The sequence below is a fragment of the Neolamprologus multifasciatus genome, chromosome 1, assembly GCF_963576455.1.
Source record: "Neolamprologus multifasciatus chromosome 1, fNeoMul1.2, whole genome shotgun sequence".
NCBI classification, from domain to species: domain Eukaryota; kingdom Metazoa; phylum Chordata; class Actinopteri; order Cichliformes; family Cichlidae; genus Neolamprologus; species Neolamprologus multifasciatus.
The window spans coordinates 33,790,850-33,815,288 of NC_140439.1; the positions used below are offsets into that span (position 1 = coordinate 33,790,850).

General features: G+C 39.9%; 1 protein-coding gene and 1 long non-coding RNA gene across 4 annotated transcripts in view; one reads left to right on the forward strand and one right to left on the reverse strand.

Moving 5' to 3' along the window:
- Positions 1 to 24,439, reverse strand: part of LOC146526129 (uncharacterized) — a 188,479-nt gene that overhangs the window by 79,952 nt on the left and 84,088 nt on the right. The window lies entirely within an intron of this gene.
- eprs1 (glutamyl-prolyl-tRNA synthetase 1) lies at positions 1,376 to 23,881 on the forward strand. 3 transcript variants are annotated; one of them, XM_085156971.1, is made up of 36 exons: positions 1,376 to 1,555; positions 4,303 to 4,387; positions 4,506 to 4,605; positions 4,686 to 4,842; positions 4,955 to 5,091; positions 5,376 to 5,470; positions 5,553 to 5,679; positions 5,795 to 5,987; positions 6,088 to 6,259; positions 8,071 to 8,304; positions 8,390 to 8,474; positions 8,593 to 8,652; positions 10,920 to 10,940; positions 12,286 to 12,396; positions 13,493 to 13,629; positions 13,720 to 13,927; positions 14,000 to 14,112; positions 14,215 to 14,332; positions 15,191 to 15,364; positions 15,537 to 15,704; positions 15,970 to 16,197; positions 17,012 to 17,215; positions 17,322 to 17,558; positions 17,637 to 17,902; positions 20,017 to 20,068; positions 20,153 to 20,362; positions 20,764 to 20,836; positions 20,951 to 21,030; positions 21,123 to 21,224; positions 21,321 to 21,476; positions 21,563 to 21,760; positions 21,898 to 22,071; positions 22,201 to 22,361; positions 22,557 to 22,635; positions 22,733 to 22,797; positions 22,909 to 23,881. In XM_085156971.1, exons 1-36 carry the CDS (start codon positions 1,513 to 1,515, stop codon positions 23,057 to 23,059), a joined length of 4,974 nt encoding a protein of 1,657 aa, XP_085013097.1. In that variant the 5' UTR covers positions 1,376 to 1,512; the 3' UTR covers positions 23,060 to 23,881. The 3 variants fall into 3 exon arrangements, with proteins under 3 accessions (XP_085013097.1, XP_085013111.1, XP_085013105.1); XM_085156985.1 differs by lacking the exon at positions 15,970 to 16,197; XM_085156979.1 differs by lacking the exon at positions 10,920 to 10,940.

Sequence of the window (24,439 nt, forward strand, 5' to 3'; positions counted from 1 at the left end):
GTGGTGTCATCCGCGAACTTTATGATGGTGTTTGAGAGATGGGTAGGGGAGCAGTCGGATGTGTAGAGCGTAAACAAGAGGGGACTCAGAACACATCCTTGTGGAGACCCGGTACTGAGTGTGATGGTGCTGGACAGGTGGGGGCCGAGTCTGACAGACTGTGGTCTATTTGTCAGGAAGTCCTTGATCCAGAGACAGATGGAGGTGGAGAGTCCCAGGTGAGACAGTTTCTCGACCAGGATCTCCGGGATGATGTGATTGAATGCTGAGCTGAAGTCCAGGAAGAGCATTCTCACATAGTTTCCTCGGTGCTCCAGGTGACTCAGCGCAGTGTGGAGCGCTATGGTGATGGCGTCCTCGGTGGATCGATTTGTCCTGTAGGCAAATTGGTGGGGGTCCAGAGTGGAAGGCAGACCGGCCCTGATGTGCTGACAGACCAGTCTCAGAAATCCAAAAGTCACTTATGCCTATTTATTTGTCAAGTGTGGATTGGTTTAAAGTCTTTCCAAACCAAAACATGAAGTGCAGATAAAACATAACAGAAATACACTAATATTTCAGTGAGATATAAAGTTAAAGCTAAATGATCAAGGATTAGCCAGTTAATGCAATCTTGAAGCACTGTTTAAGTATTGTAATTATTCTTTGACAACATCGTTAGTCGGCATGTTAGAAAAGACAGACCCTACACAGGCCTAGAGCTGAAAGATGAAAAAGAAAAACATTGTATTGAACAGAAACTATTATACATATTAACATCAATATAACATTAAAATAATTTTATGGGTTATATTTCCTGCAAAAATACCAATTTGCTTCATCTTCTTGACCTTATAGTTATTAATGAAAGCCAAGAGAATTGCAAAAGGGTTGATAAGATACAAACTGTAAAGGTGCGACTTTTGACTCTTGGTAAATCTTCATAGTCTTTTTAAGTTTTACAACTCAAACAACTAATTTAATTAAATCATCATGACAGGGCCTGCAATATAACAGACATATAGATAGGAATCAAATTAATCAATATTAAAGGAATTAAATTAATCATCCAAGTAGTAGACAACTCATTCTATCTCCTGAACCATCCCAAACTGTGTTGTTTGATGGGTTCTTCATGGAAAATGAAAAACCCAAAATGAAGAAACACAGAAACTTATGTTGAAATAATGAGTCACGTGATTTTTCTTTTGCTAAACATTGAAAACCGGTCCCATAGATCTTAACTAATCTAAGTTGGTAAAAATGGAATTATGTGAAATAATTTGATTTGAACAACTGCATAGATCTCATAACAGACGATTGACCATTACAACCAGAAGAGGGCAGTAGTGTAACTCAAAGGGATGTCAGCTGCCGTAAATCGCAAAGGAAGGCGAAGAAGAAGAAGAACGACTCGGCTCGTTCTCTCTCCTGTGTCTGGAGTAGTGTTTGCTGTGCTGTGGACCTCTTGTACATGCCAGTTAACTTCAGCTGGGTCTCGTAACCACCTGTGTGGAAGCCGGATTTTGCAGTATGGCGTTAAATCTCACCATCAACACAAGCAATCCTCCTCTCGGTGAGTTACAGCCTGAGATCCCCAAATAACGCGACTTTTTGCAATTAGCCGTGTGTGTGCATGCAAGGTTGCGAGTGACATCAGCTTCCTTGCACCTGTGTGTCATACTAAACCGGAAAATATATGATTATAATATCAAAAATCAGTCGTTGTGATGAATCTTGTTAAGACAGACATGAAGATGTGAAAAAAAATCAGTTGGAGTTTTATTTTGTAATTTAAACGACTTATATTTGATTATTGTACACGACCCGAATTTAATAGCAGATGATGTAAAGTGTTAAAATATCGTGAAATGAGTAGTAGCTCTTGTTTCAAATAAAATATGAAGTTAAGAGTGTGACTTCATCCATTACTCAATTGAGATTGGTGATCTGTAGATGCATACAAATACTAGCTAAAGCTAGCTAGCCAGTAGGCACTTGTGAAACCAAAACCACAACACGTGAACAGTTCACGAAATGTTCTTTTTGTTCAAAACAGCGGTTCTTACGCCGTATCCACCTGCTTCCACTGTAACATCTACATATCATAAGTACATTACACAGAAAAAGTATTTTTGAACTTGGAAATTAAACACGTTGGTTGACACGTTGACATTAGCTAAAGACCGGCCGGTTAGCTCAGCTGGGCAGCTTTCGGTTTTTATAAGCTGCTGAAACTGAATGCATTGTGGCAGTCCACTCTGACACGTTTAATCAACTGTGGAAAATAATTTATAGGGATTATTTTGGTGAAGTTATTTCCAAAAGCAAGCTAATGAAATGAATAGCGTTCATAATTGCTGAACAGCGCCCCTGTGTAGCTATTTTTTTTACTGAGCACAGCAGGCTGATGCAAGCCTCCTGAAACGTAGTAGAACTGGATGGGGATGATTACTCCTGCACTGTGTTCTTTCGGTTTCTTAGAAATGCAGGTGCTTGGAATGTATGTGAGTCACAACAAATTCAGAGAGAAGTTTTCCTTTATAATGGTGATATGCCGGAATGCACCTGTAAACATACAGTTACAGCTGTACATACATGCATATTAAAATACACCAGCTGTAGACAGGCCAATATATGACTATATAAACCTTACAATAAAATCTGTGGGTATTTAGATACTTTCTTTACAGCTTTGCCTCTGTACATTAAAAAATCAAGATTTTGATTGAAGTTCAGACTTTAAGCTTTAGTTCAGGAGGTTTAACAAAAGCACTGGTTTGGATTTATCGCTGTTTTTATACATAGTCCTTCATTTCAGATGCTCAAAATTAGCACATTTCATGGCCAGGTGAGGTCTGCTCTTTCATTATTCTATGACAAAGATAAGTACACAGTAAGTATCACTTATTTGTATTTCAAGAAGTTGGACTCTGTTGCCTTATCTAAAATCTGGAGGAAAGGGGGTACTATTTGTTTGGACGTCATTTATATTTATATTATTTAGATTTATTATATTTATCCATCCATCCATCCATCCCATCCATTTGCTTCCGCTTATCCTTTTCAGGGTCGCGGGGGGCGCTGGAGCCTATCCCAGCTGTCATAGGGCGAGAGGCGGGGTACACCCTGGACAGGTCGCCAGTCTGTCGCAGGGCCAACACACAGGGACAGACAACCATTCGCACTCACATTCACTCGCACATTCACACCTAGTGGCAATTTGGATTATCCAATTAACCTATTCCCACAAACTGCATGTCTTTGGACGGTGGGAGGAAGCCGGAGTACCCGGAGGGAACCCACACAAACACGGGGAGAACATGCAAACTCCACACAGAAAGACCCCGGCCTGATGTTGGAATTGAACTCAGGACCTTCTTGCTGTGCGGCAACAGTGCTAACCACCGTGCCACCGTGCTGCTATTATATTTATATTTCACTGCAACTACAGCAGACAATTAAGCTCTAAACCCTGCTCTTTTTTTGGTCTTTACAACTTACATCATTTTTAAGGACTTGTGTTCCACAGTATGAGCAGACACCCACCACACAGCTTTAGATTTTCTATCAATGTTAAGCCATTTTCCAAGGGAACCATGACTTTACAATATTCTACGAAACGGCAAGGGTCCGTCTTCTGAATCACTCCGGTCAAACTGGCAATAGGAATTGTATGTTGCGGTCACTAGTGAAGTGTGGTAAAAATCTTTAGAAAGTATTCACGGTAGCTCTATGAATGTTTGGCATGCTCGTCAAAAGATTACATCAGTTACTCAAAGGAACGTCACCTCTGTGTATGAAATGTTCAGCAACTCTGTCTCATGGGCTTGTTCAGTGTAGCAGATTACAGAATTTTGGGGGTTATCTATTTGAGTTCTTTACCAAGGCTTGTTATGAGCTCAGAAATAAAAATGAACTTTTATTGGCCTCCTAGATTAACTGTGGCATACTGTTACAATATTACTGTGAAATTGTGAGACCTGTAACACAACTAATAATGTAATTTTGTCTGTATGTGAGCTTACGCCATTGTTCGGTTTGTTTTGTTTGAAAACAAATAAGCAGATAAAAGGTCTGGAGTTGAATATGGATTCAGTACAAAAAGCCTTTGAAGCAGACTGAACTTAAGGTGGGTGTTGTGCAGAGTTACGGGAAAGATTGCAGTTTGCGTGCTTCGTGTCACTGGACCAGTTCACCTGGTTGTCAGATTTCATATCTGTTTGAGTGTGCAGGTATGCAGTGATCAAATCTGACTGTTTTCTGGAGCTGTGCTTTGGAGTGTGAGAGTAAAAACACTGTGTTGTCTTGTCTGTCTTGCAGGGGCACTTCTGACAGCTGAACACGTGAAGAGCAGTGTGCAGGTATCAGTGGAGGAAGGCAAAGACACGCGGCTTCACATCTCAGAGTAGGTGCCGCAATTATCGAGCTGCAGGTCGAGTTTAATTTACATGCTGTACAAAATAAAAGATGTGGAGTTTACATTAATTTATCTCAACTGTCTCTTCTCATTTTCCTTCTCTCAGTTCAGTCCAGTTCAGCGATGACAACTCGATCTGTCGCTACTTGGCTCGGGTTGCTCCTGCTCTTGGCCTGTATGGATCCAACATGATGGAGCAGACTGAGGTGTGTATGTTTGTGCATATCTGTGATGTTTTGCAATTGTTCTGAATGCTTGTTTAATTTTTTCTTCATGATGTCTTCAGGTTGACCACTGGCTGGAGTTTAGTGCTCGCAGTCTATGTAATCAGCCAGATTTGACTGTGGCACTGGCTGAACTGGACAAGGCTCTCTCACTGCGGACCTTCCTGGTTGGGCATGCCCTCACCCTGGCTGACCTGTCTGTCTGGGCTGCTCTCAAAGGTCAGTAACATCCAGGATTTAACAGCTTTTTTCTCTGTCTGATTTTAGTGTGAAATGTATGTAACTAAACATTTTAAAATCAGCACTACAGATTGTGACTCTTTATCCACAGATCATGGGGAATGGCCAAAGCAGGGCAAATCCTTTTCCCACGTTAGCCGCTGGTTCTTCTTCCTGAGCTCACAAGTTCCTTTCACTGCTGTGGGCAACAAGTACGCCAGTAAGAAGGCTTCAATGAACAAAACCAAAGTAAGTGTTATTTTGTCAGTGTTCATTGTGGCAAACTATGATTGTAAAACTTGGTGAGCATGACCCGAATCCTTAACCTGAAGATGCAAAGAAAAATAGATGTTAATGTTTATAAAGCCACCAAACATGTTGTTTTTATCTCTTTAAACTAAATTGGTACATTAAACTTTGATATTTGAATGTTTAATGCTTGATTATTATGTTTGTGTACCATGTCTAGATTAAGATTAAGATATAAATGCACCTTTTAATTCCATTCTTGACTGATTGTGTCATTTTCACAGTCGGAAGGGAAAAAGGCGGATGTCGGGAAGTTTGTGGAATTGCCAGGAGCTGAGATGGGCAAGGTGGTGGTTCGGTTCCCTCCTGAGGCCAGCGGGTACGACTTGACTCTGGAGTTTAGAAGAAACGTTTGTTAATTTACTGGCTTCTCTAACTTTTTCTCTGCCTCCCTTGGACAGATACCTGCACATCGGACATGCCAAGGCTGCCCTGCTCAACCAGCACTACCAGGTCACATTTAAAGGCAAGCTCATCATGCGCTTCGATGACACCAACCCTGAGAAGGAGAAGGAGGACTTTGAGAAGGTAAGATATTATTTATTTATTTATTTTGCTGTTACTCGGAAAAATAAATATAATAACAAAAAAAACATGAAGTGTAAGTTTTGCGTTCACATTTCTTTGCTGTGCTGCTCTTTAGGTGATCCTGGAAGACGTTGCCATGCTCCAGATCCATCCAGACCAGTTCACTTACACCAGTGACCACTTTCCCATTATAATGAAGTTTGCAGAGAAGCTGCTTGCTGAGGGCAAAGCTTACATCGACAACACCCCACCTGAGCAGATGAAGCAGGAGAGGGAGCAGCGTGTTGAGTCCACCTGCAGAAACAATTGTACGGCTCAGGACGGGACGATGATGATGACCTGTCAGTGAATGCTGAAGCCTAGCAACATGTGATTTTTCTATACAACTCCTCTCTGTGTCTCTTGCAGCCGTGGAGCAGAACATGAAGATGTGGTCGGAGATGAAAGCGGGAACAGAGTACGGTCAGACGTGCTGCATGAGGGCAAAGATTGACATGAACTCCAACAATGGCTGCATGAGAGACCCCACCCTCTACCGCTGCAAGAACGCAGCCCACCCTCGCACAGGAAACACCTACAAGTATGTGGCTTTATTCTATTATTAGTCTGAATTGTGGCATTTATATACACAGAATAAAAAGCAAAGCGTAGAAAGCAGAAATTAGCATTAACACGAAAAGTCCTGTTATTCAAAAACTGCTCTGGTATTAATAACAATTTTTATTTATTCCAATCAAAATCCTAAAATTGATGAGGAATTATTAATCTCTAGTTTCTGTGGCATCCAAAATGTTTACTATAATATGCACTTTTTCAATTTGGTTAAAGAAAATGTGTGTTGCATACTTGTTGTCCTGTGATTTTGCATATTGTGTTGCAGGTTTATTTTAGTTGGTCAAATTTATCATTTTTGTTTTGTTTTCTTTTTTTTTCCATTTTGCATTAACAAAAGAGAACAGCACGAAATCAAGGTTGTTGTTTTTTGTTTGTTTGCTGTTGTTTTTTATTTAAATAGGTGGAAATTTCTGAGCTTTATTCACAGCCTTTGTAGTGGCTCTTCACATTTATCACTTACCTCATGAGATCTGTCTAGATGTTAACTGTCCACCTGGTAAAAATGGAGACATGTTGTTTTTTTTTGTTTTTTTTTTTTAGATGCATGCTAAAGTAACCAGCAATGCGCACTGACAAAAAACAAGCAATCATATAGAACTTGGCGATAAACGTAATCCATGCAGGGGTTTAACCCTTCCATGACAACCTCAATCAGGATTTTTTTCTTAAGTTTTTATTCATATTTAGGCATGAAAAAAATATTTTTGAACTTCATTTTTTAAACATGTACTTTTCAACAAGTTTTTTTTACATATCCACTTGGGTGGATAACTGATGTGTATGGAGTGACACATCAGTGCCCAATAGGGGTGGGGGAAAAATCGATACTGTGTAGTATCGTGATATTTTGTTTGCTAATAATGTATCGATACAGGGACAGCAGAAATCGATATTTTGTTACAAAAAAGGTTTTTGTGCTCTGACTTCAGAGCATGTTGATCCTTTTACTGAGCAAGAATCCTGACATTCCTTCACTGTCCAAATGTGTTTAACTTTTTTTTTGGCAGCAATAAACATGACAGTTTACTTATTTTAATTTAAGACATGTTTTATTTTAATTAAGTTTAAAACTTTTTTATTTAATGTAAAATTATATTTTGTTTTAATTTAATTTCAAATTCTTCAGTTGCTGAAGGGGCTGCATAGTTTTCATAAATTGCATAGTTCAGAATAGCTATAATTGTACCAGATGGTTGATTCAGTTAAGTTGGACTAGACTGTAATACAAACCGTTCAGTTTGTCAACAATAAAACTGAAATGAGAGAAAGACTGAGTGTGAGACTTTGATATTAGATAAAATGAATATTGATAAAGTTTACCTTTATGTACAGAATCTGAATATCACAAAATATTTTAAAAAAATTGCAATAATATCGTATCGTGCGTTAAGTATTGTGATAATATCGTATCGTGGGATGTATGGTGATTCCCACCTCTAGTGTCCAATGCAGTGGTTTATGTGCAAGTATACCATCAACACTGACACAAATATAAGGAAAAAGCCTTTGAATAGCCGTCCACTGTAGTGACCACTATGCGTGAAAGGGTTAAAATGTTTTCTAAAGTTGACTGGACCACTCAAGTTGAGTTAACGGGTTGGTCATTACAGCAGCAGTCGGTCAGTGAAGGCTTTATTGTTGAGCATAACAGAAGTCACTCTGAATTTGCTGTGTTTTTGTGTACCTTGGAACAAATCACGCCGTGTGTCTGTGGTAAAAATTGAGCACATTCAGATAATTAAGTTTGATAATACATCTCATCTTCTTTGCTTTCAGCATCTACCCAACATATGACTTTGCCTGCCCCATTGTGGACAGCTTAGAGGGCGTTACCCATGCTCTTAGGACCACTGAGTATCATGATCGTGATGAGCAGTTCTACTGGATAATCAATGCTCTGGGCCTCAGGAAGCCCTACGTCTGGGAGTACGCCAGACTCAACCTCAACAACACGGTGCTCTCCAAGAGGAAGCTCACCTGGTTTGTTGATCAGGGATATGTTGATGGATGGTGAGTTTGGCTTAGTTTGTTTTGCTTTTATCTCCCTCTCCCTTTAAGTGCTCTTTTGACTTTTTGGGGGGGTCTTGTCCTTCAGGGATGATCCTCGGTTCCCCACTGTCAGAGGAGTGCTGAGAAGAGGAATGACTGTGGAGGGTCTGAAGCAGTTCATAGCAGCCCAGGTGCATTTTAAAAAAGATGCAATAATCTGTCGATGATGTTGATGCAAATGAGTATATTCTTAAATAAAAATATGCCTTTTTTTTCTATTTCTTAATCCCTGTTTTTTTCCCCCCCTAGGGTGGATCAAGGTCTGTCGTTAACATGGAGTGGGACAAGATCTGGTCCTTCAATAAGAAGGTAAATTTAAAATGTTGTTATATTTCATCTGTGTCTAAATCTTTGTCAGTAGAACATTTAAAATGTTTCTGATCATGAATTTTAATCAGTTGTTGTTAAAGCCTGTTTAGCTTTGCTGCAGCAGCACAAGTAAATGTATTTATTGGGCTTATATGAGCACAGTGAACATAAGCTTGATATATTAAATTGCACACAAAATAACTTTATTTCCTGCTTTGTGAATTAGTTTTGGATTTTTCTTCAGTCAAAACCTGACTTATATGTTAGAGATGTCACATGTGAGCATAGAGGTATAAGTGTAAATCTACCAGCGTTCAAGTATATGTAATGAATGGATCTGTAGTAAAAAACAGGCTCTGCAAATTCACTGCTGGCATGGCTTTGCTCTTTTCATTCTCTTAAATGCTTTCATTTGCCACCTCCTCTCCTGCCTCATTACCTGAATCTCAGCCTGCTTATTAACCCCAATAACACCGAAAACCTGAAAAACCAAACTAGGTGCTTCATTTCACGTCCCACATATGTTGGTATTCATGATTTGATGTCTTCATTTTCAACTGTCTGGACGTCAGTGTTGCTTCCTCTGTGTGGTCTTCCTTGCTGGCACTTGCTGCTTCATCCCAGAGTCAGGAAGAAGGTGTGAACCATCAGTTTAAATGTAAAGAAAGTGAAAGCAGTTTTTCTTTCTCAAAAAATAAACAAAAAACAAAGTCAGTTTTAAACTTATGACCTATACAAGGATTTATATCCAAGGGTGGTTAAATTCAACAGCTACAAATTGGCAGCGATCATGTCGCAGTGAGGTCGATTTAAAGACAGCTGTCTCTGTTTTTGCAAAGGTCTCATGTGCATGTTCAACTAACCAGCTGCTCCTCGCAGTTGTCAGATAGTTACATTATTCTCATAAACTTTCTTCATGCTAGCAAGGGGATGTTTTAAGGTGGCTGTTTTTTTTGTTTTGTTTGTTTTTTAACAGGTATTTAAGAGATGAGTTTTGTCTAATTTTATTCTGCTAATCAAGACTTTGTAACTGTGAGCAGCCGTCTGCTTTTAATTCACCTTTTATTATATAAATCTTCAAATATGGAGCTTTTTAACAGACAATTTACTCACCGGTGCCTCGTACTGTTCCTACCATTCCATCCTAGTGTCTTTGCAGGCATTTAGGTTTGAAAGCATTTGATTTAGCTTTACTTATTTACTTATGTTTTAAACTCAACCAAAATCAAGTTAGAAATAGGGCATTAATGGCAAACACAATAAATCTCACATTTTCTGTCTCTGGTGATGAGTTATAATGATAATAGTAATAATACTAATTGTTACCTGTTACATATTTGTTAATGATCACTTTCAGTTTTTGTTTTGGACCACATGAATCTCAGTGAATGTGATTCCACTGTGTGCTTTAGTCTTATGTGCCAGAACAGGTTAGGTCAGTTTTTAGGAACTCTACACTGTTGGTCTGTTTGACAAGGCTACAATATTTTCCTGTTGTTGAAGTAATATACCTGCTATTTTTAGGCGTTTTTGAATAGTAGCCATTTTTCCACATTGTGTAAAATCAAAACATGACTTCAAAGCTGATTTCTAGGTGTGTATTGTATCTTTGGACTGTACTGCAGTGGTTTTAAATGGTTAATAATCCAATATAATCCTTATTCATCTTAAACTCGACCATTATGTAGCTAATCAATTCACCCACGGTAGCTCTTGACCCTCCATTAAATAAGCTTTATTCTGATTTCTGTTAATAAGGGGCAGCCAGAGTTTAACAGCATATGCTGACAGCAAACTGATGACCATATCAGCAATATCCACAATTACTGACATCATAGAGACACATGTTTAATGGGTCATGCACCACTGGTAGATAAAACAAGGCAGAATGAGCAGAATAAGTCTTCTTTTATTGAATGTAATGGATAGCTTAGTGAAATAAAGTAGGCTCCATATTAGCCACAGTTTATTCTTCAGTTGCTTATTACTCTCATCACTCAGCTTTCACTTCCTCTTCTGCTTCCCCTGTTTTGATTTCCCTGTCGTCCATTTGAAAATAATAATTCACTATTTTATTCATACATGCATTTGTGGTCAGGACGTTGGACGTTGACATAAGACACAAACCAAATCAGGAGGGTGTAACAAAGCAGCAAGGATAAGTTCTGTGAATGGATCATTCTGTGTAAATGTGTCTGTCTCTTCCTCTCTCTCTCTTCCTCTATCGTATCTGACATTAAACAGCATCTCACTCTTCTGTTTCCAAGCTGCCCGTTAGCTGTCTGAAGGTACTCCTCCACCTCCTGCTCCTCCTGCTCTTCCTCATTGTCACTCTCCCTGCTTCCATCATGTGCTGGTTAATCTGAAAGCCCACCAATGGCTTGCGCTATTTTACCAGCCCAAACAATAGGTTGGCACAATGCAACAGACAATTTTAAGTCGATACAAAATAAAGTTTTTAAAATAGTTGTTATTTAGGGTCACGTGACTGTTGGCTTCCCTTCCCAAACATTCTGAGTAAAGTAAATATGGTTGTTTTTATTCTATACATGTTTACACAGATTGAACAAATGTCAAATCTAAAGCATGTTCACTGAAGATACAGGAAATGCTTCAATATATTCCATATTAACTGCCCTGAACAGCATGTTTATAACCAAAGAGGCAGTTTGTCTTTATCTTCCTATGAATCTGTTGTCTCTTTTTCATCCTTTACGCCACTTCAGTTTTATTTATGTACTTTTTGTGATAAAGAAGTTGCCCTTTCATATAGTTAATGATGCATTACTGAGTGAGAACACCCAAGTCTTTAATTTGGGAACAGGTCACAGGTCTTCCAGTGGCAGATTCGTAAAATGGTACATATTGGTAAGACAGTTTGTAAAGGGCTTCATACAGAATGTGTATGAAATCTTGATTTTTATGAAAATAATATGTGATTTGTTACCCTGACAACTTTCAAAACCATGTTTTGTTTAGTTTTTTTGCTTTTTTCTCCCCATTTTAAGATTACATTCAAGCCCACAAGGGCTGATATTTTAATCAACCAAAGTTGTTGATCTTTAACATGGTAAACGTGCATCAGAGAAACCAGTGTGCCACTGAAGCACATCAGTGATGGTTGCAACTTTTCTGAATGTTTTTGTTATATTAAAAATGACTCCAAACTTTTTTAGTAGTAACTGTGAGAAATGGTGACTTTTATGACTAGATCTTCAATAAATAACTTTTTGGAACAACATGAAAAGTGTGTGTACGATACTTTATAATCAGTTATGAACACGTTTTTTCAAATCCTTCAGTTGTCATTTACATCCAGGCTGGCTGGTAAAATAGTGGAAGCGGATAGCGACTGAGTAAGCAGCTGAATAAAAGCTTGTTTCCCAACTTGCATACAGTCATTATTCACTCTTAAAATCATCTTTTTTTTCCCTCCTCTGGCTTAGTTTTATTTATCGCTTACTGAGCTGAAGCGTCTCTGTCCAGATTTTTGTTTCTTTTTGGAGAAGCCTTCAAAGTCGCATCATATTTTGCTTTTTTCTTGCATTACTCAGCTTTTTGTATGGGAAGTGCAGATTTTTCTTTTACTGACCTCTGCGTGTGTATTTGTGTCTCTCTCTGTTGGTGTTTTAGGTTATAGACCCGGTAGCTCCCAGGTACACAGCTCTATCCAGCTCCTATGTGGTGCCAGTGTCTGTCCCAGAGGCTACAGAGGAGATGAAGGAAATTGCCAAACATCCCAAGGTTTGAGGGTTTTTTTTTGTTTGTTTGTTTTTAACAGCTTGCTGCCAATTTTGATTACTTACTTATTTTTGTCCAGTTTGTCCCATTAAAACAGCTGTCATTTAAATCTCATTGTAACTGATTTTATTCCTAAAAATCTTTTTAGCTCTAACATGTCTTGTGTTACTCTCTTTTGGGAAGAGCACCTTGGTTTTTAGCCGAAACATCTCAGTTAGGGATGCACCGATACCGATACTGGTATCGGGTATCGGGGCCGATACTGTAAAATGTGTGTGTACTCATACTCGTAAAAGTTAACCGATACCATGAACCGATACCAACTTATTTCATTAATCAGAGGGTGGCATGTCATTTCTGTTGTAGTTTTTTAGATTGGCCACTAGGGGGCCAATTATTATTTTATTTATTAATTACTTTTTTAATTAATTTAATTTTTTTTAATTAATTTTTTATATTTTATTATTTATTTAATAATAATTATTTTGTTTGTTTGTTTACAATATGGACACTGCAATAATTTAAACGTTTATTTTATTCGCAAACCTAATTTGTATTTATTTTATTCCGAACAGAAGTGTTTATTTATTATTCTGAAAGCTCGAGACAGTGCCAATAGTTCAGTGATGTTTTGTAAAATTACAATGTGGAGACTCTGCAATAATTTAACAGAAGTGCTTATTTTTCACTTGAAATTTTTTTGTGGTCATTTTTATTAAGATTTTATTTTTTATCGGCAGGGAATATAATAAAACCTGTCTTCCAATTAATTGTATTTGTGTGTATGTGTGTGTGTGTGTGTGTGTGTGTGTGTGTGTGTGTGTGGTAGAAGTATCGTTTTTTGTACTCTGTATCGGCAAGTACTCAGATCCAAGTATCGTATCGTATCGGTTTGAAAAAATTGGTATCGTTGCATCCCTAATCTCAGTTAATAGCATTCAGCATCTTTTGCTATGAGGACTGACTCTCCCTTACTTGAAAACCAGCCACTCCAGGAACTGCAGTTTATGTCACTTGACTATAGCATGAGTCATGCATACTCACCAATGTAGCTTTGCTGCAGTGCTACTGAGCTGATGCCATTTCTGTGCCTATCTAGAATGCCGAGGTTGGGATGAAGGAGGTTTGGTATGGTCCTAGAGTTCTGATTGAAGGAGCCGATGCTGAGACGTTCACAGAGGGAGAGACGGTTACTTTTATCAACTGGGGCAACCTCATCATCACCAAGATCAACAAGTATGACCATCGTTTAGATGATCTGTATTTCTTTTAAGAATCAGAATTCCCTCTGATCTGTTCATGCTGTCGCCCTTTCTTATCACTTAGAGGGGCTGATGGAAAGGTTTTGTCCATGAAGGCAAGCTTGAATCTGGACAACAAAGACTACAAGAAGACAACAAAGATCACATGGCTGGCTGAAACAAACAATTCCCTCCCGGTGCCGGCCATCTGCGTCAACTATCAACCACTCATCTCCAAAGCTGTCATCACCAAAGACGACAACTTCAAGGACTACATTAATAAACATAGCAAGGTCAGTTATTTGCTCTGTGTGTGCATTATACTGCATGGATGTGGTTATTTTATTAGCTGTTTTTGATCTCAGTTGGAAGAAAAGATGCTTGGTGACCCCTGTTTGAAGAACCTGAAGAAAGGTGACATCATCCAGCTCCAGAGGCGGGGCTTCTACATCTGTGACCAGCCTTATGAGCCACTCAGGTTAAGAAGTGAAAACCCGAATCTGCTCAGTACCAAAACACCTTTTGGGCATGTATCCATTTTTTTGTATTACTGTTTTATTAACTGGGGTTGTGTCTGCAGTCCCAACAGCTGTAAGGAGAGTCCTTGTGTGCTCATCTACATTCCAGATGGCCACACTAAGGAGATGCCGACAGCTGGATCCAAGGAAAAGAGCAAGACTCAGGCTTCTGACAACACAGTGAGTATTCAGTAAGGGGTTTGCAATTATACGCCAAATGTTCCTGTATGAAAGACATTTGCTGTTCAACTGTAACCATAAACTCATCTGAATTACTCTGATGTTTGCATAGGATGTACTAAGACGGAAACAAAAAGCACAGTACAATTAGTGGCAGTAGCAGGAACCTACCCTGTGAATCCTAACTGGTTTAACCAGTAAAGCAAATGCTAGACTAATAATAGGTGAAAACTAAACAAGGTTCAGGCCCAGTTTGAAAGCTACCAGTCGGGCTTTTATATTATTGTTTGTTATTGACTGAAAACTGACAGCTTCTAGCTTAAAAGTTGAATATTAGTGAAAAGCTAGCCTCCTTCTGTTATACTTGTTGGTCACACAGGGTGTGAAGGATTTTATTCTGGGAATTTTATGTGGATTTTATTCATTCCTACTTTTGAAGAGAATGTATTGTGTGTGTGTGTGTGTGTGTGTGTGTGTGTGTGTGTGTGTGTGTGTGTGTGTGTGCATATACACCAAAGGAAAGTCAAACCTGCCTATACCTGTCTTAATTATTATGGATAAAAGATAAATGGATGGTTATCTGCTAAAACTATTAAGTCAAAACACTTTTCTGGTTCTTTACTTCTTCAGAGTTTTATCAAGTGTTCTTTTTTTATTGTTAGCAACAGTAGGCTAACAATATTTATGTTTGTAGCGTCTTTTTAAAAATAAAAGAAAATAAATAAAATTCCCTGGCATCTAGGGCCTTCAGGGCATCAGCTTAGCATGCAAGCTTGGAATAAAATGGGATAAAAATCTGAGACATCTTGGATAAACTGGAAACTGACAGTTTCTTCATCTTTATCTCTGTTGTATAAGCCTGCCAGCCCTGCCGAGGCTCCTAAAACCTCTGTGCCAGCCCCAGCCTCAGCCCCAGCAGCTGACCTGTTCTCGAGCATTGTAGCACAGGGCGAAGCTGTCCGCCTGCTCAAAGCTGCCAAAGCTCCCAAGGATGAAGTGGACAAGGCTGTTAAGCAGCTGCTTTCTCTAAAGGTATGCTGGCTTTAAATAAAAGTATTATAAAGATAAAGACATGTGCTGAAGTGATCCTTCTGGCAAATACTAAATCCAGATTCTCTTGAAATTGTCAGGAGTTGATGTTCAAAAAGGGCTTTGCTTGAAAAAAAAAAAAATACTGACAGTCTCATCTGTTTTTTATCTGCAGGAGCAGTTTAAGCAGCAAACCGGTGTGGAATACAAGCCAGGCATGGCTCCTCCTGCCTCAACGCCAGCCCCACCTACCTCTTCCTCAGACTCCACATCCTGCCCATACACTCGTGTTGTCCAGCAGGGCGAGCTGGTCAGGAAACTGAAAGCAGAGCAAGCACCAAAGGTAAAGGGCATTTTCCAATCCATAATCACATCCTCATCTGTTTGTCAGATCATCGTTTTACGCCCCACGTTGTTTGTCCGCTTGTTTTTGATGTCCCATCTTATATCCGTTGAATTCTTGCGTCAAAAATCACTTGTCTGGTCCTTCCCTCGTGATGTCCCACAACATTTGTCCAGTGACCGTTCCATCTCCTCGTGCCATTTGCATGACAGTCAAGCTTATTCTGAAATACCCATTACTATAAGATCACTTTTAATGGTACCAGGACCAGATTGACGCTGCAGTAAAGCAGCTCCTCGCTCTCAAGGCAGAGTTTAAAAAGCTGACCGGTCAGGATTATAAACCAGGGATGGCCACACCCGCCCCCTCTGCTTCATCTCCCGTGACTGCCACCTCTTCTTCCTCGCCACCTTCTTCTTCTTCGGGCCTGTATGAACATGTTGCACAGCAAGGAGAGGTAGTGAGGAAACTGAAGTCGGAAAAAGCCCCCAAGGTATTCAGATGCATGATGAATACAGACAGTAGAAAAATTCCTGCCTTATTCATATGCCACATTCCGGTTACCTGGGAAATCGGATGTCAGAAATTTGGAGTTACTTAGTCTGAAACCACTAATACTTATTAATGTTACTCAGACACACACAAGTGTTAAAATAAACAAACCGTCCAATCATGGCTTCAGTGCAGAACCAGTTAGATTTATTCTTGGTAACAGGGCTGGTACAGATAATTGTACGTTTGATTATTTCTTATTTTGGCATGAATTATGTGTCACTACTTAAAAAAAGAAAAAGAAAATAATTACTTCTCTGACTCTTCTTACAAACACCCTAACTGACAGTGCTTTGTCTTTATTTGCACACATTTTCTGCACTACTTTAACTTTGTTTTAGGGTTTTAAATTAATTTTGCAGTAATTGTGCTTAACATACTTGTTTCACACAATTATAACAGTGCTTATATTAAAAATGTGTGTATTTGCTTTATTACTATTACCAAATTACCTATTTCCTCTAACTGCTGTCTGCGAGAGGGTAATCCAGAGGGATTGTACTGATCAGAGTGATAGCTGAACACAAGGCTATAGGCAAAAACTGCTAAATGTCTGAATTAACATCAAAAATGCGTGACCAATCTTAGGTAATACAATGATCGGACACCTGATAGAAAAACAGATTGCTGTCGCCAGCATGTAAATTGTGGGAAAACAATATTCACCATGCACTGGAATGGGAATATTTTTACCCACAAAAATCCTAAACATCGTAATAAATTGGGTTACAGTTTCCTTGTTTCATCTTCTTCAGGACCAGCTTGATGCAGCAGTGAAACAGCTGCTTGCTTTGAAGGAAGAGTACAAACGGATCACAGGCCAGGAGTATAAGCCTGGAGCGCCCCCACCTCAGAAAGCACCCGCTCCAGTCCAGAATGGCTCCACCAATGACCTCTATGAGAAGGTCGCTGAACAAGGAGAACTGGTCAGAAAACTGAAGGCTGAAAAAGCTCCTAAGGTGAGATTTTACCATTTGCCTAAATTTTTGAGGCTTTGTAGCTCTCAGTAGTCCTTGAGGTGTTGACTTTGACTTGATGTTTCTCCTTTTATTGGTTCTTTTTCAGGATCAAGTAGATGCTGCAGTGAAGCAGTTGCTTGCTCTGAAGGCAGAGTACAAACAGAATACTGGAAAAGATTACAAACCGGGATTACAAGCCCCAGCTACCCCAGCCCAGACCCAAACCCAGGCCAGCTCAGCCTCCACTCAGTCTAACTCCTCTCCACAGGCCCAGGAGCTGTTCTCACAGGTGTCCCAGCAGGGAGACCTGGTGAGGAAGCTAAAGTCTGAGAAGGCCCCCAAGGTAAGAACGTACAGAGTGGCATTAAATACAACTAAAATTGCACAGACATAAACATAAACAATCACATCTCCTTTTTAGGACCAGGTGGACGAAGCTGTGAAGACTCTGCTGGACGTGAAGAGCAAGTACAAGACTCTCACTGGACAAGACTACAAACTGGTGGCTGCTGCTGGAGGTACAGGAGGAGAGGACAAAAACCGCAAGGAGAAGGAGAACAAGTCTGAGAAACAGGGTGGAGGAGGAGGAGGGAAGAAGGGTAAAGGAGACAAAGGAGGCCAGAGCAAGGAGTCCTCCGGAGGAGCAGGAGGTGCAGGAGAGGGTCAAGGACCCAAGAAACAGACACGGTGAGAGACTGGAAGTACTCCTTCACCCATCTCTCTTCACATATTTCCAAATGCAGATGAACTAGCTCGGGCTTAAATTTAGATTTCAATTTCCAGCTAACACAGTTTTTGGTTTAAAATGGGTCTCCATAACAACAACTCTGATATGATTTCAGGTAAAATGATAATCCTTATTACATGCAATACCATGAATATTGAATATGGAGAAACATTGTAGTATTTTACTGTTTGCATTGCATACAAGTTATTGTTTGTCTTTGGGTTTTGGGTACATCTGACTGTGATGAGTGGGGGAAACATTTATTGGGGAAGAAAGCAGATTTTTGTAAAAGAAATAGCACAGCTGTCTGCAGTTGGTTGTCCTTGAATTTGCTGAAAATTGATAATAAATGGAGAGTTAAATTAAAGCATTTACACCTGGTCACATTCTCAGACATCTGATTTGAGCTCATTAGAAGATGCACTGTTTGGTAAACATATATTTGAATGGTTTTACTCCTCTGGCCAACACCAGTAGGCGGTAGGTGAAGTGTCTTGCCCAAGGACACAACGACCGAGACTGTCCGAGCCGGGGCTCAAACCCGCAACCTTCCGATTACAAGACGAACACCCAACTCTTGAGCCACGATCGCCCCAGTAGTACATTTTAAGCAGGACTGTAGTTGGTATGAACACCACCAGCTTCCTGTCAGGTGTCTTGCCTTAGAACAATAAACACACACACACGCACACACACTTACACACAGGTATTTGGGTGTGTTGATTTGGAAACCGAAGATGGTTGAAGCACAAGCCTATGCTGCTGTTTCTTACCGACTGAGGAGAGTTTTTGAAATCAGATTCGGTGAGTCTGGCGTGGTTGCTTTTTCCTGCATATTCAGTGCCTGTTGTATGCTGTCGGTCTTAAAATTACTGGCTTTAAGATGGTGCTACATTACTAATTTTCTTAATATTCATGATTTAGCCGTTTGTCAAGAGAGGGCACTGTTGCCATGGTTGGTCCAGATTGAAATATCTGTTTTCTATGATCACCACAGCATCAAGAGGTTGATATTTTTGGCTTTTAGTGACGTATAGTGATGGAATTTGTTGTAATAATACAATAATTATAGGTTCTGTCTGAATTTGCCCCTTGTTTACTGTATAATACACTACATTTAATGTGCCTAAAAGTTACCCCAATAAAACAAATAGTGCATGTCTAAATATAGGGAGTGGTAAATAAGGGGCTAGGGGGAGAGTTAACGCCTGGTGCATCATTTTTGATGCACCCAAACAATATATATTTACAATACATATTACTTAAAAATGTAATAAATGGCAAATATGATACAAATCAAAATGTTTAAAATTCTCCTGTATGTAAATTTTTTTCTTTTTTTTCTTTTTTTTTAATTGCCATATGGTTCAATAAAAGCTACATTTTTAAATAAGTTGCATTTTCTAGCAATTGTTTCCTGACAGTCGCTCTGACACTCCCCTCAGCCTGAGCAGTGTTTTGTGTTTAGGATTACTAAATGCTAACCCACTGAATTAATGCTTACCATGTTGGCATGCTAAAGCTAAAGTTCTAGACTGTGAGTACAAAGCCTTGATACTAACATGGTTTTAGACTCGTAGTCTTGTTTTTCGCACTTTTTTTTTTTTGCACACTTGAAGCTCTCAATTGGAGACCTGCTGGGAGAGAAAGGGGTTTATATACGTCTATATGGAAATATAGAAAGTAGATTTTGTTCCTCAGGCAGTAAAAGTGTCATTGTGCCAAAAAAAAAAAAAAAAAAAAAGGATTATCATTTTGCCCTCATGCTCCGGCTCTGCTTTGTCAGTTAGCTTTAGAAATACAGTTTGCTTTAAGCAGCATGATGGACTTGACTTGACTTGCAATTGCAGTCATTACTCTTGTGTTTGTGCACTCAGGAGCAGTGATCACTAACCAAGAATTACCCGATTGTTGTGTTCGTGTTTCTCTGTCAGTGCTTCATCACCGCTTTCTCAAATTTGTGAAGAAAATAAATGAAATTCTGTCAAAGAAACACATGATTAACAATAAATTGTGCTTAAAAGACCTACGAAATGTTTCTATAACTCTTACTCATTTGTATATCTCCTGTCAGGTTGGGTCTGGAAGCCAAAAAAGAGGAGAACCTGGCTGACTGGTACTCTCAGGTGAGTATCACCCTTTACTCCAACAGCACAATTTGCTATGTCAGTCAAAATCTTCTGTTAATATTCTTCTCTTGTCCTCCTCAGGTCATCACTAAAGCTGAGATGATTGAGTACTATGACGTCAGCGGTTGCTATGTGCTGCGACCCTGGGCTTTCTCAATCTGGGAGTCTATTAAAGACTTCTTTGACAAGGAAATTAAGAAACTGGGTGTGGAGAACTGCTACTTCCCTATGTTTGTCTCTCAGGCAGCCTTGGAGAAGGAGAAGTCCCACATTGCAGACTTTGCTCCAGAGGTAAATGAGACTTTGCACGGACATCTGGGTAACATAAAGTAAAGAAATAGGCAGCTACAAGAAATCATAATGATATGCTCGCGCATGCATTTATGGATCAAGCACAGTCTTGATCCATAAATGGGACTCTGTCATTATTTTTATGGTCTTCCGTCATTTATATCCTAGTGATGTCAGGAGGTGGTTAATTGAAAGGTTCAAGTCCTAACATTTAAGGTGGCTGTCGTAAAAATTCTCTCAGCAGGTCAAAACAGTCAGTCCTAGCTGGCCAAACAGACGAGTGCTCTTTACAGAAAGAGCGTGTGTGAGATAATCATACAAAGATGAAACTAGTAGTAAAAATATAGAACTGTAAATGTGCAATACCCTGTTATTACAGTTTTGGTTTCCCTTTTTTTAAGGTTGCTTGGGTAACTCGGTCAGGAAAGACTGAGCTTGCAGAGCCCATCGCTGTCAGACCCACCAGTGAAACAGGTCTGAACCACAGCTCTTTGGTTAACATAAAGCTATGCAGACTCACATTCAGCATATCAATTTTAAAACATTTAACATTGTTCCTAACCCCATTTATCTCTTTATTCACCTCAGTGATGTATCCAGCCTATGCAAAGTGGGTGCAGTCTCACAGAGACCTGCCAATCAAACTCAACCAGTGGTGTAACGTTGTGGTCAGTGTTCCCTTCTTTTCTTTAGTTAATGGTTGCAAGATTGCTCATGGAAGAGCACCCAGTTTAGTGTGCATCTCTTCTCCATTGTGTAGAGATGGGAGTTCAAACATCCCCAGCCTTTCCTGAGGACAAGAGAGTTCCTGTGGCAAGAGGGACACACAGCATTTGCCACAAAGGAGGAGGCAGCTGAGGAGGTAATATACATGACAGAATGTAAAATAGTCGTACCTAGGCAGACATATTCGAGTACAGTGTTTCTGGACGGCTGTTTATGCATCATCTGTATGCAGGTTCTGCAAATCCTGGATCTATATGCCAGGGTGTATGAGGAGCTAATGGCCATCCCTGTGGTAAAAGGGAGGAAGACTGAGAAGGAGAAATTTGCAGGAGGAGATTACACAACAACCGTGGAGGCATTCATCTCTGCCAGCGGCCGAGCCATTCAGGTAACACACTGGCTTTATTCTCTCAATCCTCTTGCTCAAGTAAGCAAGTAAACATTGCATTGAAGCAAGAGTCCCCTTTTCCTCAGGGTGCTACGTCCCACCATCTGGGCCAGAACTTCTCCAAGATGTTTGAGATTGTGTTTGAGGACCCTAAGAGGCCGGGCGAGAAGCAGCTGGCTTTCCAGAACTCGTGGGGAATCACAACCAGGACCATCGGTGTTCTCACCATGGTCCACGGAGATGACATGGGACTCGTGCTGCCACCCAGAGTGGCTTGCCTCCAGGTGAACACTCAGTCACATGTACACATGGGATTTTATTTTTGTAACAGATGAAGATGTTAAGGTCCTTTTTTTATTCTATTATATTGATGTAAACGATGCTGCAACAGCTAGCCTAAGATTTCTCTTTCCTTTCCCAGGTTGTCATCATTCCTTGTGGGATCACCGCAACCTTGCCAGAACAGGAGAAGGAGGTGCTGTTGGCTCAGTGCACCAAATACCTGCAAAGGCTGCAGGAGGCTGGTATCAGGGTGAAGTCTGACCTCCGAGACAATTACTCACCTGGCTGGAAGTTCAATCACTGGGAACTCAAGGTCATTAACAACACGATCATAATCCTTATTATAGTTTTAACCTGATGCAGAGAATATTAATTGGAAAAAAAAACAGATGTCAGTTTGGTTTCTGACTCCTTGTTCTGTATGCTGGGGTCTCTCATCCAGGGAGTGCCTATCCGACTGGAAGTGGGCCCTAAAGACATGCAGCAGAAGCAGTGTGTCGCAGTGAGGAGAGACTCAGGAGCAAAGGTGACAATAGCAGAGGCTGAAGTGGAGAAGAATCTGCTCAACATGCTGGAGGACATCCAGAACTGCCTGTTCAAAAAGTATGTTATACGTACTACACTGAGGTTTTGTTACAAATGGACACATCCCCAGTCGAGGACAGTTCTACCACAGGGCTTTTTGTTAGAGGAGTTAATAATTGGTACAAGTGTCAAAGTTAAAATATAAATAAGTGTAAACAGATTCTGTGAGATTACATGGTGTCTGTAAACACTTGGTTAATGTCTATTTGTCAGAGCTTCAGATGATCTGAAGAGTCACATGGTGGCTGCAGACACAATGGAGCAGTTCCAGAAAGAGTTGGACCAGGGCAAGGTGAGTAACACAAACAAGCCACAACAGCTCAGACATCTCACCGTCTTTCCTCATCAGAGCAAATAATTGATCTCATATATTTTCCTTTGCTTGATAGATTGTCCAGATCCCATTCTGTGGAGGAATTGAATGCGAGGACTGGATCAAGAAAACCACTGCTAAGTAAGTCTGACATATTGGTATTGTATACATGTGATTCCCCCACAGTTTGCTTGTTGTGCTCAGAGTGCTTAATTTCCACCACTGAAGGACTATTTGCTTGATCTTTTTTAGGGACCAGGACCTGGAGCCTGGTGCTCCGTCCATGGGAGCCAAGAGTCTCTGTATCCCATTCACTCCTCTGAAGACCCTCCAACCTGGACAGAAGTGTGTCAGCGGCAAGGAGCCGGCCCAGTACTACACTCTGTTTGGACGTAGTTACTGAGCACCTGCTCTTCTGGGGCAAGAGAATAAGCATCTTAGTAGAAAAGGGCTTTCCCACCTTCTCTGTAACTGTTTTTCCTTCTTGGTGTTTAACTGGTGAGGTGACTAAACTTTGGGATTCAGGAAGGGAACATGCTCTCTTTGTTTTTGTTTTGGGTTTTTAAAAAAAAAAAGAAAAACATGTCATCATTGTTACAACACTTTGGAAATGGAGCAGAGACAAGAGATGTTTACTCTTATAGCCTTTAATATCTAAATTGTTGATTATCCTCTAAAGGCCATGTCAGAAAGAGACTCGCTGTCCAGAGGGGGAAATGGCCAGGAGTTGTGTCAGCATCAAACATCTGATGAGTGAAAGCACCAATTGTACTTTATCTGGACTTTAAAACCACTTTCTTGAGTATTTTTCAAACTCCGTACCTAAAATGCAAGATTTTCTGTACTTGAAAATTGATGAATTAAGGATGTTTGGCCTTTTTGTAAAACTCTCAAAGGAGAATGTTAATGATGGGGAGGGAAAATCCTGAGAATTACAATCTGTGGGAAAATGTCTCTTTGCCTGGCAACAGCCCCATCTCCCTCACAGCCAGACTATCTCAGGAACTCTGCAAGCACTCTTGCTGTTTTTCAGTTTTGTCAGCCCTGCTCTGTCTGTATGGTTACAGTATGTGGCTTTATATTTAACAGAAATCTCTTATCCACCAGAGCCAAATGGTGCAGCTGTGATGAACCGTGTGTATGGTCAATATCGCCTCCTGTCTCTTCTCTCACGTGAAAGATCTCTGCTGCCTGTCTAAAATAAAGTAATTTCCATGGCAAACTATCCAGTGTATGTGTGTGGTTTTGTTTTGTTATTGTTTTTTTAAGCCTGGGTAAAATAGGGGGAGATAATCAAGTCCAAGATTATCTTTTTCTATTTTTGGAAAGCTGCATGGGAAAATAATAGTAACTAAAAGAAAACAGATACATTACATCGGTGCCAGTTTTATGCATATCAAAGCTTGCAATCGAAATGTGCTGGAGAAGTACTTCAACAAACATGCCATCAATAAACTACAATCAAACAGAACTGAGTAAACTTGTATAATAATATTTACATTGGGTTTTAAATTATTGTGCGTGAGCTGTTTACTGAGCATAAGGAAGTATGTAAGGTAATTACAATATTCACATGATAAACCTTGTCTGTTACATAACGAGGAACTTCAGTCAAGATTAAAAGATTACACTAATTGTCTGTTTTCAGAATAAAAGTGTTATATGTTCACTTACAGTTATTCGAGTAATTATACTTCATACTGTGAGCTTGCTTTTCTTGCACATTCTGTGTTATTTAATAATTAAGAGATCCTTTGAGTTTGCAGAGTTATTTTTCCTGCAA

Excerpts from the sequence above, each read along its gene's own strand:
- eprs1 (XM_085156971.1), top strand. The coding sequence starts at position 1,513 with ATGGCGTTAAATCTCACCATCAACACAAGCAATCCTCCTCTCG. Across the intron at positions 5,092-5,375 it reads CTTCAATGAACAAAACCAAA|TCGGAAGGGAAAAAGGCGGA; the intron begins GTAAGTGTTATT and ends TCATTTTCACAG. Across the intron at positions 8,653-10,919 it reads TCTGGTCCTTCAATAAGAAG|CTGCCCGTTAGCTGTCTGAA; the intron begins GTAAATTTAAAA and ends TCTGTTTCCAAG.